The 18,021-nt window shown below is 31.5% G+C and overlaps 1 protein-coding gene across 1 annotated transcript; it reads left to right on the top strand.

Moving 5' to 3' along the window:
• Positions 1-891: 891 nt before the first annotated feature.
• On the top strand, positions 892-17,041 carry LOC107443752 (protein FMC1 homolog). The gene is made up of 3 exons (XM_016057712.5): positions 892-1,187; positions 5,114-5,269; positions 16,869-17,041. Exons 1-3 carry the CDS (start codon positions 1,119-1,121, stop codon positions 16,980-16,982), a joined length of 339 nt encoding a protein of 112 aa, XP_015913198.2. The 5' UTR covers positions 892-1,118; the 3' UTR covers positions 16,983-17,041.
• The last annotated feature ends 980 nt before the right edge of the window (positions 17,042-18,021 follow it).

The raw sequence follows: 18,021 nt of genomic DNA, 5'->3' as shown, positions 1-18,021 counted from the left end.
AAAATAATTATTGTACAAAATCAATGTTTTAAATTTCCTAAGATTTTATTTTATAAAATGCAGCATATAAATGTAAAAATGATGAAAATAAAAATACCTATTGCCAAATATATCGTCAATCGTACTTACACCACTTAAGTTTAAACTGGTGGGCGGAATAACAATACAAGTTTTAATTGTTTTTTAACCATTAAAATTAGAATCTATTACAATTTTACATTTCGAAGCTACCACGCTATTGAGCTATTCTATTGAGCTACCAAGGTCTTTTGAGAATGGTGCTTTACAGGCCATTCACACTATATGCAAAAAATTCGCTTGTGTAAATTTGGAGTTGCGAATGAGAACATGATTGGGGAAATATATTTACCCTCGAAAATTATTTTAATCAAGTTCTAGCTTGGATCTCGGAATTCACATGCGTAATTGTTTGCACACGCAGTAAAAATGGTCCCATAATTTTTTTTTTTGCTCAGTGTTTGATCAAAAAACAAATCTAGCACTGGATTGATCGTTAAGACGCGGTTCCCTGCAAATCACTGACATCAAGCATCACTGGTGGCGATCAGTGTGCTGGTGGGTGACCACTTGGATCTGTCTGCGCAAGAACCGAGGGTCTGCGATATTGGTCCTCGTTAAATTGTTCTACCGTAAAGTGCTCCACTTCACGAGCGGATAGTCGGGCTACTGAAGCAGGGGTGCCATACCCGTAGAAGAGGATCAAAATTATGATGGCATGTCCTCGGATCATCCTCAGGAATGTTTCCTAGACCATTGCCAATAGCACTTTGTGCAGCTCTAGTGCGGCGTAAATGAACTGCAACAACAATGGTGAAAAACAATATTTCTCGGCTTAAGTGGCTTAAGCTTTTCTTTACATGCGAAAAAGTTCTTATAGAAATGGCAACAAGAGTAGTTTATTTATAAACAAATGAAAAGAAAAAGTGCGTGAAAAATTCTCTAAATCTATTGTAATAATTAAATGCTTTGAAGGTTTTGAAACAAGTATTTAAAAAAAAAAACATATTGCAAGAATACAATTCAAAAGAACTTTGTTTTTGTCATTTATTTAAAGAACGATAGTATTTCGTATTAGATTTGTTAATTGACTTTTTAATATGAGTAGTTTGAAGTCTTTAGGTATTTTACGAAGTATTTCGCATGAACTTCGGAAAAGCAATCCTAAAGTGAGTGTAATGTGTGACTTTGTGAAAGTTTATTTAGTTGCTTGGACTTACATGTAATACAATCTCAATTAAAGAGTTTCTTTATTAAATCAAACATAGGCCCCTCTTCTATCTTAGTTGCATTTTTATAATACAATTTTTTTCAGATATTCTTGCGTTAAGGGTATAATGCAGCATTTTTTGGGATTTATCCGTATCGTGATTTGTCGCAGAACTACAGTCGCCCAGGTGCCAACAATAGATTTTTAACTTGCCTTTGTGTATAAAATTTTTTAAAGCAAACGAAAAGGTACTTTTCATTGCGCCGGCTCAAGTAGTTTTGGCTATTTTATTTATTTGAAAATAGGCACTTGAAAATAATAATAAAAAAAATCCCAGATGAATTTACTTGCCCTCAGTAAGTTTGCAATAACAGCTTTATCGCCTGTACAGGTATAATGGAAAGGTACCAAAAGATAATTATAAAGAAAACCTTAAATATTTGCCTGTGGTTGGGCATGAATTATACCCTTCAAGCTTCTCACTTTCAATGAAATGTTTTTTTTTTTTGTTGCAGCTTTTTGCTCGCCGTTGCCCGAAAGTTCTCAAGGCTTATCGACTATTTTGCTACAGATCACAATCATAAATTTTCTCAAAATTAGAATAAGTCTAAGTTATGAATAATTTTATCTCAAGAGTTTGGTTTGTTGTTTTTAGGGAGGAAATGAATATTCTGAGACTATTTGACATTTGGCCCGTTTGCGGAAAATTAGGTTTGCTGAACGTTCGACCAAGTATTTTTTGACAAAGTTTTTTGGAAATGTTAATAGATTAAATAAAGAATAATTTAAAATAGTACTTTTACTGTACATTATCAGACATAGATTTTATGCATATTTGTTAAGTTTTAAAATTCATGTTCTTGCAAATTTATGTTCTGGATGAAAAATGAAATTTCAAGAATTGAAACTAGATTACTTCATACTAAACCATGTGTTTTGTCTTGATGATGTTTTAAAATTACATTCAGGCATGTCAATTTTTGCCGTTATTCCAACTCTTTTGTTTCAGGAATTGAGAATGTTTTTTTGTTTATTTATTTTGCTTTTGCTGTTTTTATTATAGCGTGGCATTTTTAAGGAACATTTTATGACAGATTTTATTCTCTTGTCACTTTTTTCTTGTATGGTAAGACAGATAACAAGCTGCAAAAAAGATGTGATTTTCAACTATAATGTTATGTTTTAAAAAATAAGAACATTTCTTTTCCTATTTCTCTTTTTTCTTTTTTTATTAACTTTTCTTTTTATTAGCAGATTTATTATGATACAGCATTCTTTAAAAAGCATTTCTAATGAGCATTTTTCTTTTATCCTTATTTTTTGCTATTGTTTCTATGTATTATTTATTTTTTTAAACTTGGGATTTTATCAATGTTTTTATTATAACGCATCAATTAAAAGGGTTTTTATTAGACTCGTTTATTTTTCTTCAATTTTTTTTAAAATGTAGTATTAAGATTTTTTTTTTCGAGAATTAGCATTGATTCTTATTTTCTCCGTTTTCCTTTTGTATGTAATCCTTTTTTGTGAGAATTTTTATGACGGCGCAACATTTGTAAAAGCGTTTCAGATGGTCTATATTTATTTCAATGTTTTATGTATGCCTTTCTCGGAAAATAATATTTTTACCATTAAAGTTTAAGATAATTATTTTGCCATTTCTCTTTTTTTTTTTTCAATTATGTAATATCAGTTTTTTTTCCTAATAGTTGTTAGCTGGTTTTTATTTTTGTTAAATATTTCTAATGGATTACTATTATATATTTTCCCGATACCCCACACCAATAATATTGCTAAGTTTTGGTATCAACATACCAACATGATATTAAATTTAAAATTGTGTATCACAACTAAAATGTGGCATTAAATCTGATTATGGTGAACAGTCTAATCACTCACACTTAGCACGACATTCTCTATCTAAGAAAGCAGAAAAAAATCAACCTTCATACACTACTTTAAAACCACATCTGCCACCTAAAAGAACCGGACAGAACCTTCTTTCAATTCGTTGCCATCTTCTATATAAGAAAAGGCGAAACACCTCTCCTTCAGCTATATGATGACAGTGTAGATGGCTCTGCTTTCCTTCGCCTGGTTGCGTGGTGTACCTAGAGCTAGATGGCTCTGCCTTCCTTTACATGGTAGGGCGCTGGAGGCAAAGTTCACTGTGCTAGTGACATTAAAAAGTGTTCTATAGAGTTTGTGAAATAGATAGGATTGGTAGGTAGTGTTACAGAAACAGTGTTACAATCAAGTTGTAACAATGATTAAACTTATTTATATATAAAAAGCTATTTATTAATGATTTTTTAAAAAAAAGTGTTGCTTTTCGGGTGTCGAATATTTGGTATTAGGCCGAATATTCAGCATTCGGTCAAATCACTATTCCTTACAACCCTAGTAGTTTTATTAATATTAGGATTGTCGTAATATTGTATGACACAACTAAATTGTATGTAAAAGAGATAACGATTTTGTATAGAGATAACTATGAATTTTAATTTTTTATACCTTTAAGATTTTATTCTGGTTTTTTGTCAACCAAAAATAATTCTCATGTTTTCTTTATGGAAGTATTGTGTAGCTGGGGAAAATATTAGAATCGTTGTTCTATAAATCAGAGTTTTTTTTTCCGCCAGAAATTAAGAATTATTTCATTCTGGCGTTTAAATTTGAAAAATTGGTTTTATTGTTTTCAGAAATTACATGAATTCTTAATTGTTTTAAAGTAAGTTTTTGAAAAAACAATCTTTGTCTGAAATAAAAGTGTTTTTTAAATTCAGAAGAATTTGATACAAATGGAGTTTCATCTGCTGATTTTAGTTTGTTATGTTTAACAGAAACGATTAACATATTTGTTAAGCATATTTGTTTTTTAATGCTAAAGAAATTTTTTATCAACCCAATATTGTTTTCGCACAGTTCAATAATTTGCACAGTATTAGATGCTTAGTTGGTAAAATTCTCATTCTTTCAGAACAGTAGGATTTATACTTCTTCACCCAGGTAAAGATAGTTATAATAAGAGAAGTTATGACAAAAGCAAATATTGTACTTAATACAGAAACAATTAAAAAAATGACTGTTAAGATGGGGCTGTTTAATTTCCCATATGGTAAACATTTATTAAATATTCAAACTTCTCATATATAACAGAATCTACTTGTAGATAGAAGTGTGCAATCTACTAAAAGCAGATAAAATGAAGTTCTAAAGTTAAAGAAAGGTTCAGAGGGATTTTTAAAATCTCATATAGTAAGACAGATCATTGTTAAAAGATAATTGTTTATAACACAATTTGTGTGTGATTCACTAAATTGAAGAAGAAAAAAAAAAGCCACAGGAGAAGCAGAATGTTAATTTTGTAATGTAAGGAATAATATGGCAAAATCTTGTTTATTACTAAAAACTAAACTAAACTCAGCGGCATGACAGCCCTTGCGGGCCAAGGCCTACTGTGCCCATCTCAGTTTTCTTGACCTTGGGCTCTGGGGTGCAGGAGCAGATGTTCCGGTCAGGTGGTCAGCCAAACGCGGAACCCCCAGTGTTTAGTCCCCAAGCATGTTTGGTACTCACTATTTTATTTACTATGTCAAACAATTGTAAGGTCTGTAGGAATGGAGTTTTTTCTTTAGTATTAATTTAAGATTTTATTTCTGCTGAAGCCACCAATCTTTTTACCTTTTTTTTTACAACTGCTGTTTGAAACCAGTGAAGGGTGTGAATAATCTCTTATAGAACATCTACACATGCAATAATATTTTTTTTATGTACTTATTTTTAAACTGTAACAAACATGGTGTAGCAAGAAATATTTCTGTTACTTTGCTAGTTATTTTTATTTGCGTATTCAATTATAATACAGTAATTTTTATTTTTTAGATGAAACCAATATCACAGACATCTGCTTACGTCTTTTTAACAAATGAATATCGCTGTCATCAAGTAACAGAAAAACGAACTTGCAAAGGTGAAAATGAGTTGAAAACAATTGCACAAACTTACTTGTGTTATCTTCAATCCACACGTAAAAATAAGGTATCTTTTACAGTTATTCAATGCAAATATTTGTAGTTATTTTTTATTTCATAAATAAGTAGAATGTAAGCTTTAATGGAATTAGAATTGGATGTAATGCATCAAATATTAGTGACATCTCATTCTGTAACACAATCAAACGATGAATACATTTAGCATTTAGGTATAAGGCATTGTTCATAAATTGCTTTTTTCCTAAGTAACAAACTTTTTCAGAGTTTTTATTTTCTTTTTTAAAGGGAGAAAATGGCAATTTGTATCTGTTATAAATTGACTAGGCTCGATATTGGAATGTTATAATTTAAAGGATGGCCGAAACTAAAAAATAGTGAGCAATAACCCTTAAAATTAAAAAAACATAGAAGAAAACACACTAGAAATCAAGATGTCTTTGTAATGATTTTTCACATACCTGTTGCAGGTGGGAGACGTCACACAATTTGGCTTAGCTGCAATAATTTAAAGAAAAGCACAAGGAAAAGTCCAGAGTTCATTTTTTTTGTTGTAGTTTATTACTGCAGATCACTTCATACCAATAAAATCGTTGGGGCATCAGAATCACAAGTATGTCCAGTTAGGGGTCACAAGGCATATTTTTCAACATTGATCATCTTTTCATCTCCTAGTAGCATCAGTGGCGGCTGGCAGTTGTCGCAGTCGACACATAAACATTTCGCTTCTGGAAGGGCGATCCAAAAAATTACGATGTCGATAGATTGATTTTCGTTCTTGTCGAAAAAAACCGCATCCTTGGGGAGTCGGCGGGCAGGTATTACGCCATTTAAAAGGGAGTGAAGTTCCTTCCCTCAACCAGAGAGAAAACCGAAGCAAAATAAACGCTCAGTACGCGAGCGAGGTGACTGAGAAAAATCAAAGTATCGAATAATCACTTAAATGTTCATGGCGAGGAAACAAAAAAAACAAAACAATCACAGCCCGCAGAGGGGAACCTCAGAGGGTCGGAGAAATATGACCGCCATATATTTAAAACAAAAATAAAACTCCGTCTCTCCAAAGAGAGGAGGGGGTGAAAATGAAAAACCCCTGTTAAGGGATCTTAAGATGGTGTTGACAACTAAATTTCGAATGTGTCGCTCCCAGAAAATGGGCGGTATTTAAAGAAATAGCTAGAAGTGGAAGTTAAACTTCCTAAAAAGCCAAAAAAATCGAGCTTAAGGAGCGAACTGAACTGAGTTAACTAACTCCTTAAATTTTAGCATAATTAAATACTAACGGCGACCGTACCGTAACTACAAACATGTGTTGACATCAAAGGTCGCCGACAGCCTTCTTTCCAAGAAAAAGGAGTGTCTGAAGAATGTGCAAGGAGCCTCCTGGGGAAAGTGTCCTCATTGCGCTAACGCGTTAAGGGGCGAGAAGAAAAAGATGAAGACAATAAAAACTGTATCTAAAAATATAAATTAAGCCGAAAAATTAGTATATTGATTAATAAAACGGGATATTTAGAAATTAGGCTGTGACTTAATGTCACATTATACCCACAGCCGGTGAAAAAAATTTTGAAGAAATGAAAATTTTTTATTTTTTTTTTTTTTTTTTTTTTTTTTTAAAAAATTAAAATTAAAAAATTAGCAGAAAGGCCTAAAGTATTCGTAACCGAAAAGCATTAAATTTAACAATTTAACAACCTGCCACTCCAGTCCACCACATCAGCCTTAACAGAACATTCAGATGTTACATAACATTCGATCTCAAAAATTTTGACAGTAAATTGGCCTCAAGTAGAAATGCTGTGCCCCAACATAGTTACAATAGCAATCAACAACACACAAACAGACAGTAACAGCTGTACATAGCTGATCTTGATTATAACAAAGTAAACAATCTTAATTGTTTGCTAAAAACTTTTGACCTACCCGATAGTCAAAATAAAGTGCACTCGACATTAAAAAAATTATCTCCACAGAAAATAAAATTACAGAGATAAAATGTGACTCAATGAGTATATAGATAACTCACTCAATAAATGTGAAAAAAAAATTTATGAGGTAATTCATTAACTCAAATGGTTCCTTATAAAAAGGAATGAAAAAAATTGATTTTGTTTGCTGAATTATGCTTATTAAAAAAATTGAGAATTGCAAACAAATGAAAACAAATCAGGCTAACATTGTAGACTGATGGTATTCCGAGTTTAAACGAATGAAGAAAAAAAATTTGTACAACAAAGTTTTGTACAATTCAATTATTGAAAAAAAATTTAAGACCAATCAAATACGACTGATAATTTAGTATTCCGAGTTAAAACGACAAAAATTAGTATACAACCTATGAATTATGCATGGGTTCAGAAATCAAAGTCATTAGTGAGATCAATTAAGTGCACAAAAAATTAACAAGTTAAAACTTAGAGAGATTAAAAATAAAAAAAAAACTTAAATTAATAGAAACGCCTAGGCAAAAACATTGAACTTAACACCTGCAAAAACTAAGTTAGAAATTACACCTTAAAAAATTACAGACATTTTTCTCACTAAAAAATTGATCACATAATTATGTTGAAACCATATGCATCATATTCTACACACAACTATGTATAACAAACACACACCAAAAACAAAATTTATCTATAGACAAAATTTTTAAACAAGGATCAAAAACGCTGCTTACCAATACTGGTAACTAATGATTACTTAAAATGTCCATAACCAATGCCTATAAAGTATGCTTAAAAATGAAAATTCATGAATTCACATATTATGAATAAATATAAAAATGCTTGATGAACATAAAAATAAAAAATTGATGAACATAAGAATAAAACCAGTTTGATGAACATAAAATAACAAAAAGTGCTTGCAAGCAGACATAAACAAAATTAAAATCATCAACACTACAGATACAAAAAAAATTTTGTATCTAAAACACAGAGCTGTAGCCGTTTACTACATTCTGAGAATCCAAAAGTTATGTAATAAAACTTTATTCATTACATAAGAAAAGAAAAAAAATTCTGTACAGGAGCAAGGATCAAAAAATGAAAAAAATTGGCATTCGAAATTTGTGTCATCCTCAAAGTTAAATTAAGTGTTTACTAATGTTAAAAATGTCTAAAACATGACCTAACAATCATTAGAAAAAAATTGTAAAAGTTAGACAAGAACCAACCCAAAGAAACAGGCACCTAAAATGGTAAGGTCACTGTAAGGAGAACCCCCCTCATCATCCACCAGTTGTAAAAACACCGTATGAAAAGCCTCATAAAAACAATTAATTTACACAGTAAGTTACAAAAATGATATATATAAAAATTACTGAAACCATTATGCAAAACAACCTATTGGCATTGCATCAGAACTGGCATGGGACACAATCGTTCCATGGACATGCAACGGCCAGCGTCACATACGAACGTATCACCATAACACTTATCATACATATACCAATAAAAATTTTAAATGTTAAATTTATAACTAACAATTATTTGTTTCTCAAATTATAAGGACAAGCCTTAGGAAAAGTGATACTTGTATCAGTTACATTATCCGAGGTATCAACGGGTTGAAACAACAAGTTTTGTCTCCTATGAGGACACAGACGTAATCTATCAATATGTACAGTTTGTTTAGGTGCATTGGGGTTATCTAAAATCTGAACCACATAATCGACATCATTAAATTTTGAAACAATGGTAAAAGGACCGTCAAATTTGGGTTTAAAAACATTAGTGTGCTTTAAATAAACAATATCACCTATATCAAGTGATCTTAACTTGGCTTTTGTAATTTGTCTAGAATTTTGCTTAACTTGAGCCCTTTCTGAATTACTATAAGCATTATCATATGCAATATTCAGTTGATTTAAAGTATCTAACAAATAATGGGATTTATCTAAATGTACAGGTTCTATGCTAGACTCAAAACAATCAAAAATTAATGCCAAATTACGGCCAAAATGTAACATATTAGGGGTAAACTTTGTTGCAGAGTGAATTGTGCCATTATAAATATTTTGATGAATTACTAAACTGGTTGCAAATGATACACCCTTCTCATGCAAAGTCAAAACAGAAGATTTTATTGCTTGATTAATTCGTTCGCTCATTCCATTACTTTGGGGATGAGCTGCACTACTATGTGCCAATTTAATTCCTAACTTTTTATTTATTAACTCAAATACTTCAGCCTTGAACTGAGTACCAAGATCGGTTAAAAGATATAGCATTCTACCATAATGTGAAATGTAAGTAATTAAGTGTTTAGAAACTGTTTCTGAAGTTAAATTTTGTAATTGATTTAATATTAAATGACGAGAAAAGTGATCAATAAATGTTAGAATGTAACCACAATTTTTAATAGGCCCAACAATGTCCATTGAGACAAATTGACCAGGTCTTTGCGGTAACCACATAGATTTTAAGGGAGCAGGCTTGCTCGAAGATTGTTTATGTTTAATACATAACTCACAGGATTTGACATAATTAAGAGTATCAGCATAACATCCCTTCCAAAAGTATCTGTTAGAGACTAGTTCATACGTTTTTTGAATTCCAGTGTGAGAAACATGACAAATATTTAATATCTTAGATTTTAAAGAATTAGGGACCACTACTCTATGATTGTGGGGAGAAGTCTGGGTGGCATACATTAAAACATTATCAATTAGAAAGAAATTTTCGGTTTTGGACTGATTGACTAATGTTGGTTTATTTAAAAGAGATATAATTTCTAGAATATATTGATCTTTGCTTTGCTCATTCTTGAATGTATCTAAAGAAATATCCAGGGGAGCATCATTACACGTTAAATTATTAAGCACATGATCATCATCAATATCCGTAAAGGGTAAAATTAATTCAGACTCCTTATTATCAATTGCATTTTGATGAAAATTAGGGTCCGGAGACCGACTAAACCAATCTGCTAACACATTGTCAGGACCAGGTACATAAATAAAATCAAAAGAATATTCACTTAAGGCTAAAAGCCACCGAGTAATTATATCAGCAGGGGAAGTAATTTTCCGATAATGTGCTAGAGGTTTACTGTCACTTAAAACGGTGAATTTTCTATTGTACAAATATGATTTGAAGGCAGTAACACCTTTAAATATGGCAAACAACTCAAGTTTAATTGCAGGATAATTACGCTCAGCTTTTGATAGAGATTTACTAAAAAATGAAACAGGGTGAAGAGACTCTTCATGCTCCTGCATTAATACAGCCGAAATGCCGAGTTTACTGGCATCAGTATTTAGAAAGAAAGGTTTTTCAAAATCTGGTAACCTAACAAACGGTTTGGAGAAAAATGCTTGTTGTAAAGCATCAAATGCATTTTGTTGTTCATCCGTCCATTTAAATTTTGATTGCTTTGTAGCAACCTTAGTCAAAACAGCAATTAATTGAGCGAAATTTGGAATTAAATGGCGATAAAAGCCACACACACCTATAAACTTTTTAACGTGTTTGGCATTACGAGGAGTAGCAAAAGAAGTAATTTTAGAAATATTAGACTCAGTTGGTGTTATGCATTGATGAGAAATTACAAAACCGAGATATTCAACAGAATCTTTAAAGAAAGAACATTTATTAGGAGCTAAAGTTAAGTTGTACTTGATTAAAATTTTAAGTAAAGCTGATAGCCTAGATTGCATCTCCTCAAATGAATTTGCTCCAATGAGGAAGTCATCCTGATAAGCATGGATACCTTTAACCCCATCAGCATTTAATTCCTCAATAATTAGGTCTACTAAAGCCTGGAAAGTACTCGCTGCCGTTTTGAGGCCAAAAACGAGTCGTCTATTAGCGAAGGATCCAAAAGGAGTAGTAAAAGTTAGTATGTCCTGTAGGTGTTCAGGAAGCATAACCTGCCTATAGGCTTCTCGTATATCACACTTTGTGAAAAATTTATACGAAGAAATTTCATTAATAATAGTGCTTATTTTAGGCAAAGGGTAAGTGGAGCTTTCTACCACTGCATTAAGTAATCTTAAGTCCAAAGCCAAACGATACTTAGGTTTTCCCTGACTATTTTCTGAGTTTTTCTTTTTGACTAAAACTAGTGGAGCAGCCCAATGGCTAACATGCCTATGAATAATACCGGCTTCCACTAATTCATCTAATTCTTGTTTAATGTCATCCCTTAAAGCATATGGAATTTCAAATGGTAAGGTTTTTATTGCATTATCATTTTTTAATGTTAAAGAGGGAACCACACGATCAGTACATCCTAAAGTTTTTATGGTTTTGGAAAATGCAGCAAAATTCTCTAATAAAATGTTTTGAAGAATTAACTTTTGATCAGTGTCTAAATGTGCTAAATCGAAATCAGTAGATTTTAGTTCATCTTTTCTTAAATTTAAAATATCTTGAGAAGCAGTAATTAAATTACACTGTTCAATATTATTAATCTCATTCACATTTACCTTATTACTATCATTACTATTTTTGATAACAAAATTATATCTTATATTACCTATATTCAAACCTTTATTTAAGTGAACAGTGTTATCAGAATTATTTAGAATTATTATGTTAAAAGAATTGTTGTCAATAACATTAATCGAGGGATGAATTAAAATGTTTGTATTATAAGTAGGGGTGAAGTACACTTCTTTATTTGTTTGTTTTTCAAAAGAATCAATTCTTAAATGGGCAATAGCAGTCTCGCCTGGCTCAATATTGAGCTTATTCCTCAAAACAACATGCACCTGTTCACTATTGTTATCATTATAAGTTAATTCATGAGAATTATTTAAGGGAATACTAAAATTACTAAATATTGCACACTCTCGTTTATAATTGATTATAACATTATGCTTTCTTAAGAAATCATAACCGAGAATGCCTTGAAAGGTATTACTCCTAATATCTGCTACAAAAAATTGGTGTCTAAAAAACTGGCTATTGATCTTAAATGAAATTTCAGCACACGCCGTAAATTGAAGTTGAGAGTTGACAGTCCTAATTTGTACCTTTCTTGATAAAAATTTTACTTTATTACTAGTCCTGATTTTATTAAAAGTATCAAGAGTCAACAATGACACTGAGGAACCACTGTCCAGCAAGAAATTAACTTTAACGTTACTAAAATTAGATGCAATGGTTGGAAGACTCACTTCGTCTGACACAATATTTATATGCTCAATATTCTCTTTATAATCACAATTAGTCAAAAACTCCCGAATTGTTACATTTGCATTATGCATAGATTCTGACATAAAATCATTAATATTGAAAATTTTGGATGGTTTGGTGGATGAGGAGACAGGTCCATCCCTTACTGCCTCCTGCGAGAGTTTAAAGGATTATTTACCCTGTTATTATTAGCATTAACTCTAGGTCGAAATGGTTCACCTTGAACCGGAATAGGTGGTGGTGGATACTGCGGTGCAGTAAATCGGGGAGGAGCCACGGGGAGCTGTGGCGGAAAATAATGCATCGCCATGTTGGGACCCGTATAATTTTGTCTGAATTGCCTTTGATATGTGCGACAATTACTCATGATGTGGCCAGAGCGTCCACAGAAAGCACAGGTAAGGTGTGGGGTTGTTCGGGGTTGTTCCTGTCTAACCCGATCCTGACCCTGCACAGGTGTACGTAAAAGGGGACAAGTTTTTGTATCATGTCCTTCGTTACAAATTTTGCAATTAGATTGCATCGTCTCAATTTTGGTAGTCAAAAACTCTAGCTGTTTAGCAATTAAGGTGAGCTGGTCAGGTGCAGCAGAAGTGCACTGAGTTACTGAATGAGCAGCGACTAACGAAGTAGCCGAACCAGCTAAAGACTGTTGAATTGACACAATATGATTAGCCCGTTTGACCATCTCGCGATAGTCCTGTATCCCCTCAATGAGAATGGTCTCCTTGAGATGCAAAGGGATAGCGGACAAAAACTGCATAGCTTTTATTTTAGACAAGGCAGTTTGATCATTGATAAAGCTGTATGCTTTATGGGCTAGGGTGTCTATACGATACTCAAGATTTTTGATTGTTTCAGAGGGCAAGAGGATAATTGCCTGAAATTTTGCCAAATCAGCCGAGGAAGAGTCATCTTGTTGGAAAAAGTTTAAGAGTAGCTTGCATGCTTCCTCAAATTTTGTAACTGCTCTACATTCAGGAGAATTCTGAAAAAATGTAAGAGCAGATCCCGACAATTTTGATTTTAGCAGGTATAAAGCTGCCTCATTTTCATATTTATTTAACTTGACCAACTCTTGAAGTTGAGTCAAAAACCAACTGACATTTTGAGAATTCCCGGAGAATTCCGGAATAGTAAAATTAAACTTTGGTGCTTGCTTACAAGCATCTACATCATTACTATTATCAGGCATAATTGCCAAATCAAAATTGGTCCTGCGGGTTTGAATTGGGGGCATCTACCAAAAATATTTTATATTGATTAGCATCATTGAAAAAAACCTTTACATAAAAATATAGTATAAAATTACCATTACTACAACAATACCATATATTTTAAAAATTAAATTTTAAGAAAAATTGTATGCAACAAATCACAATTAAAAAAATTGCCATATGAAAAGGAATTATGATATGACTCAAATGATTACTTTGAATTATCTAACTATATGAAACATCTTGAAAAACAAGTATTAAATAATACTGACAATTAAATATTTAAAGAAGTATTAGAAATAAAACTTTCATAAACATGACTCATTTAACCTGTGACCATGAATTTTATCATGAATTTATGTGAACTAGTTAAATATTGAAAAAAATAACATTTTAAAGACTGATATAAATACAAATTACTTATTATTACTAATGATTAACTTCAACAAATGACAATGACCTCTAAAATTAATATACGCATTACTGCTATTCAAAATGAAATTATTCAATAAGTGAACCTTAAGTTTAAATCAAAAAAATTAAAATTATAATCATTCAAATACATAAGAGCTGTGCGATTCTTACTCAACCAATATGGCATTTGTGTAAACATCAATTTTAAATACTAAAATCAAATCCTATTTTAGATGATTTATGAAGAAATAGTTAACTGCATTTTCTCACTTAAAGTTATACTATTAATTAAAATAGTTAACCCTGATCAATATCACAAAACAATTGCATGAATCAATTTACAGCATATAGTAATTATTATTATTTTAAATCAACTCAAAAATTATACCTAACTTAATATATAAACACCAGCTTGAAGTCAAAATTAATCATATATTTATTTATTATTTGCAGCAATTGAGCCCAACAATGTAGGTAATAAATGAAAACCTACTTTTTACATAAAGCATTACAGTACTGATTATTTTTTAGAAAAAAAAACATGTAGGTAGCTAGAAATTTTGGTCAAAAATCAAAATCTTCAATCATTTAATGATTAAAACAACAAAATGCCAGGAATTAATTTCTTAAATCTTCAATTACTGTTAATCAAAAGAATTATTATATTAAACAAAATTAAAATTATATATATTAATTATAATTAAACCTTAAATCATTTTTAGAAAACAAAAAAAATTTGATAAACAAGTACCACAGCAATGTGGCTGGTCAACGGCGCCAAATGTTATAAATTGACTAGGCTCGATATTGGAATGTTATAATTTAAAGGATGGCCGAAACTAAAAAATAGTGAGCAATAACCCTTAAAATTAAAAAAACATAGAAGAAAACACACTAGAAATCAAGATGTCTTTGTAATGATTTTTCACATACCTGTTGCAGGTGGGAGACGTCACACAATTTGGCTTAGCTGCAATAATTTAAAGAAAAGCACAAGGAAAAGTCCAGAGTTCATTTTTTTTGTTGTAGTTTATTACTGCAGATCACTTCATACCAATAAAATCGTTGGGGCATCAGAATCACAAGTATGTCCAGTTAGGGGTCACAAGGCATATTTTTCAACATTGATCATCTTTTCATCTCCTAGTAGCATCAGTGGCGGCTGGCAGTTGTCGCAGTCGACACATAAACATTTCGCTTCTGGAAGGGCGATCCAAAAAATTACGATGTCGATAGATTGATTTTCGTTCTTGTCGAAAAAAACCGCATCCTTGGGGAGTCGGCGGGCAGGTATTACGCCATTTAAAAGGGAGTGAAGTTCCTTCCCTCAACCAGAGAGAAAACCGAAGCAAAATAAACGCTCAGTACGCGAGCGAGGTGACTGAGAAAAATCAAAGTATCGAATAATCACTTAAATGTTCATGGCGAGGAAACAAAAAAAACAAAACAATCACAGCCCGCAGAGGGGAACCTCAGAGGGTCGGAGAAATATGACCGCCATATATTTAAAACAAAAATAAAACTCCGTCTCTCCAAAGAGAGGAGGGGGTGAAAATGAAAAACCCCTGTTAAGGGATCTTAAGATGGTGTTGACAACTAAATTTCGAATGTGTCGCTCCCAGAAAATGGGCGGTATTTAAAGAAATAGCTAGAAGTGGAAGTTAAACTTCCTAAAAAGCCAAAAAAATCGAGCTTAAGGAGCGAACTGAACTGAGTTAACTAACTCCTTAAATTTTAGCATAATTAAATACTAACGGCGACCGTACCGTAACTACAAACATGTGTTGACATCAAAGGTCGCCGACAGCCTTCTTTCCAAGAAAAAGGAGTGTCTGAAGAATGTGCAAGGAGCCTCCTGGGGAAAGTGTCCTCATTGCGCTAACGCGTTAAGGGGCGAGAAGAAAAAGATGAAGACAATAAAAACTGTATCTAAAAATATAAATTAAGCCGAAAATCATCATTTTCTACATATCTATCGTTTGCAATAAGCGATCTCTTGTGAAAAGATCAATCATGGCTCTACTGAGGTGTGCAGCGTATTAACTTTTAACTAGTGATTTTAAGTTAGGATCTGGTTACAAAGCCAGATTTTCTCAAAGTTTTATGAAGAAACGGTGCTAGTGACGAAAGTTTGCACTAAGGTGGATAATTAATAAGAATACTTTCTGTTTACTTTCTAAATGATACTTATCATCAAGTTTTTTTAAACAATAATTAGTGATTTATTCATGTATCTACCAGGCTGAATAATAATATGAATGATATTCTTTGCCTTGCATCTGCAATATCAATATATGATGGTTCCCACTCATGTATGCGTTTGTTGAGGATTGAAGGAGTTTTGAAAGCGGTTGAACAACTTGAAACACTTTAGTTAGTGTTCATTATATCTATGTTTGAGCAGGAAGTATTTGTCTTCATTGTGCATAGCATTTATATAAATATTTTTTTTTTTGCTCTGGAAGATGTAAAATCCTTCAAAGTTTACCAAAGATAGGCGGAATCGTTCAAAGAAAAGCCAATTTCAAGATCAAAGTCATTTTTTGTCAAAGTCATTTATATAAATATTTTTTTTTTTGCTCTGGAAGATGTAAAATCCTTCAAAGTTTACCAAAGATAGGCGGAATCGTTCAAAGAAAAGCCAATTTCAAGATCAAAGTCATTTTTTGAGAACCTGATAAAGCTACCTAATCTCAGAAAAGAAAAAAGTTCAAAAACAGAAAATATGATTCACACTTCTGTTTACTTTTATCAAATTATAAAATTCTTTATTTATTTAAGATACACTTTTGCTTTGAGAAATATAAAAATATTGCTACAGTTAACATTTAGTAATTTTTCTGAAATTTGAAATGTATATATTTTTTATCAGGAGCTATTACATCAGTACCATAGTCATGGGGAACGATCTGTTGAAGAAACTGCTGGAATTGTTGGTTTTAAACTTCCTGAGTCTGGCAAGAACTCTAATTTGGAACAAACATAATTTTATTGTTAAATTATTAGTTATAGTAATAAATATTAATTATTAGTTTTGTTGTTAAACATTAATTTGTGTTATTGTTTAAAAATGTGCACAGTAGATTAACGCATCTTTTCTACATTAAAAAAGCATAATAGTTTGAAATTAAACTCTTTTTCTTTCTTTTAATGTACCATTATTCACAGCTAATTTAAGGTTAATATGCATTTATCTTTTTCTTTTTTATTTTAATAGCTCATTTCTCTCTCCATACATTGTTTTTCAAAACTTTATAACCATCTAAAAAGAAGTTTTTAGTGAGTCCATCATAAGAATTTAATTTACTACAAATCTCTGTAGTGCAATCCTCCATTGCAGTGTTTCTTCCATAATAGTCAGCGTCTTATAAAGTCTCATTTGTAATGTTTTATTAACTTAACTGCCATTATAACTAGGGATGTATCGGGTTCTTGGCATATACCTGACCAGTTTCTCATTAGTCAGTTATTAATAATTTAATAAGTTTTCACTAATTTAATTACCCAGAATGGATCAGTTTTACCAGGTAATTAGTGTCAGGTAATACACAGTTATGTTTGACACTATTTTGAGTTATACTAACCTTAAAACTAATCAAGAAAATAAATGTTGTAATAGCACATCAGGAATCATATTTCCACTATTTAAACATCTCAATTCGAATTCTCGCTTTTTGAAAATGAAATAGTACAATTTGTATTCACGCAATTTGAAAATCAAATGGCGTGTTTCATATTCACATGATTTTAAAGTCAAATATAACAGTTTGTAGTTCACGTGGTTTAAAAATCAAATATCACTATTACATTTCAAGCTATGTTAAAGTTGAACATCGAAATTCGTTGAATGCAGTTTATAATTAAAAAAGCAGATATCGCATTTCATATTCACACATTTTAAGAATAAAATAACTCAATTTATATTCATGCATTTTAAGAATCAAATATTCTTCTTTTTTGCGTTATTTGAAAGTTAAACACCTCTATTCATATTGAAGTGATTTGAAAATCGGACATAGCTGTTC

This window comes from Parasteatoda tepidariorum, chromosome 11 (genome assembly GCF_982258835.1).
Source record: "Parasteatoda tepidariorum strain Cologne lab strain chromosome 11, Ptep-v5.0, whole genome shotgun sequence".
NCBI classification, from domain to species: domain Eukaryota; kingdom Metazoa; phylum Arthropoda; class Arachnida; order Araneae; family Theridiidae; genus Parasteatoda; species Parasteatoda tepidariorum.
Note: the sequence above shows the minus strand (reverse complement) of the source record. Positions and strands in the feature narration are given on the sequence as shown.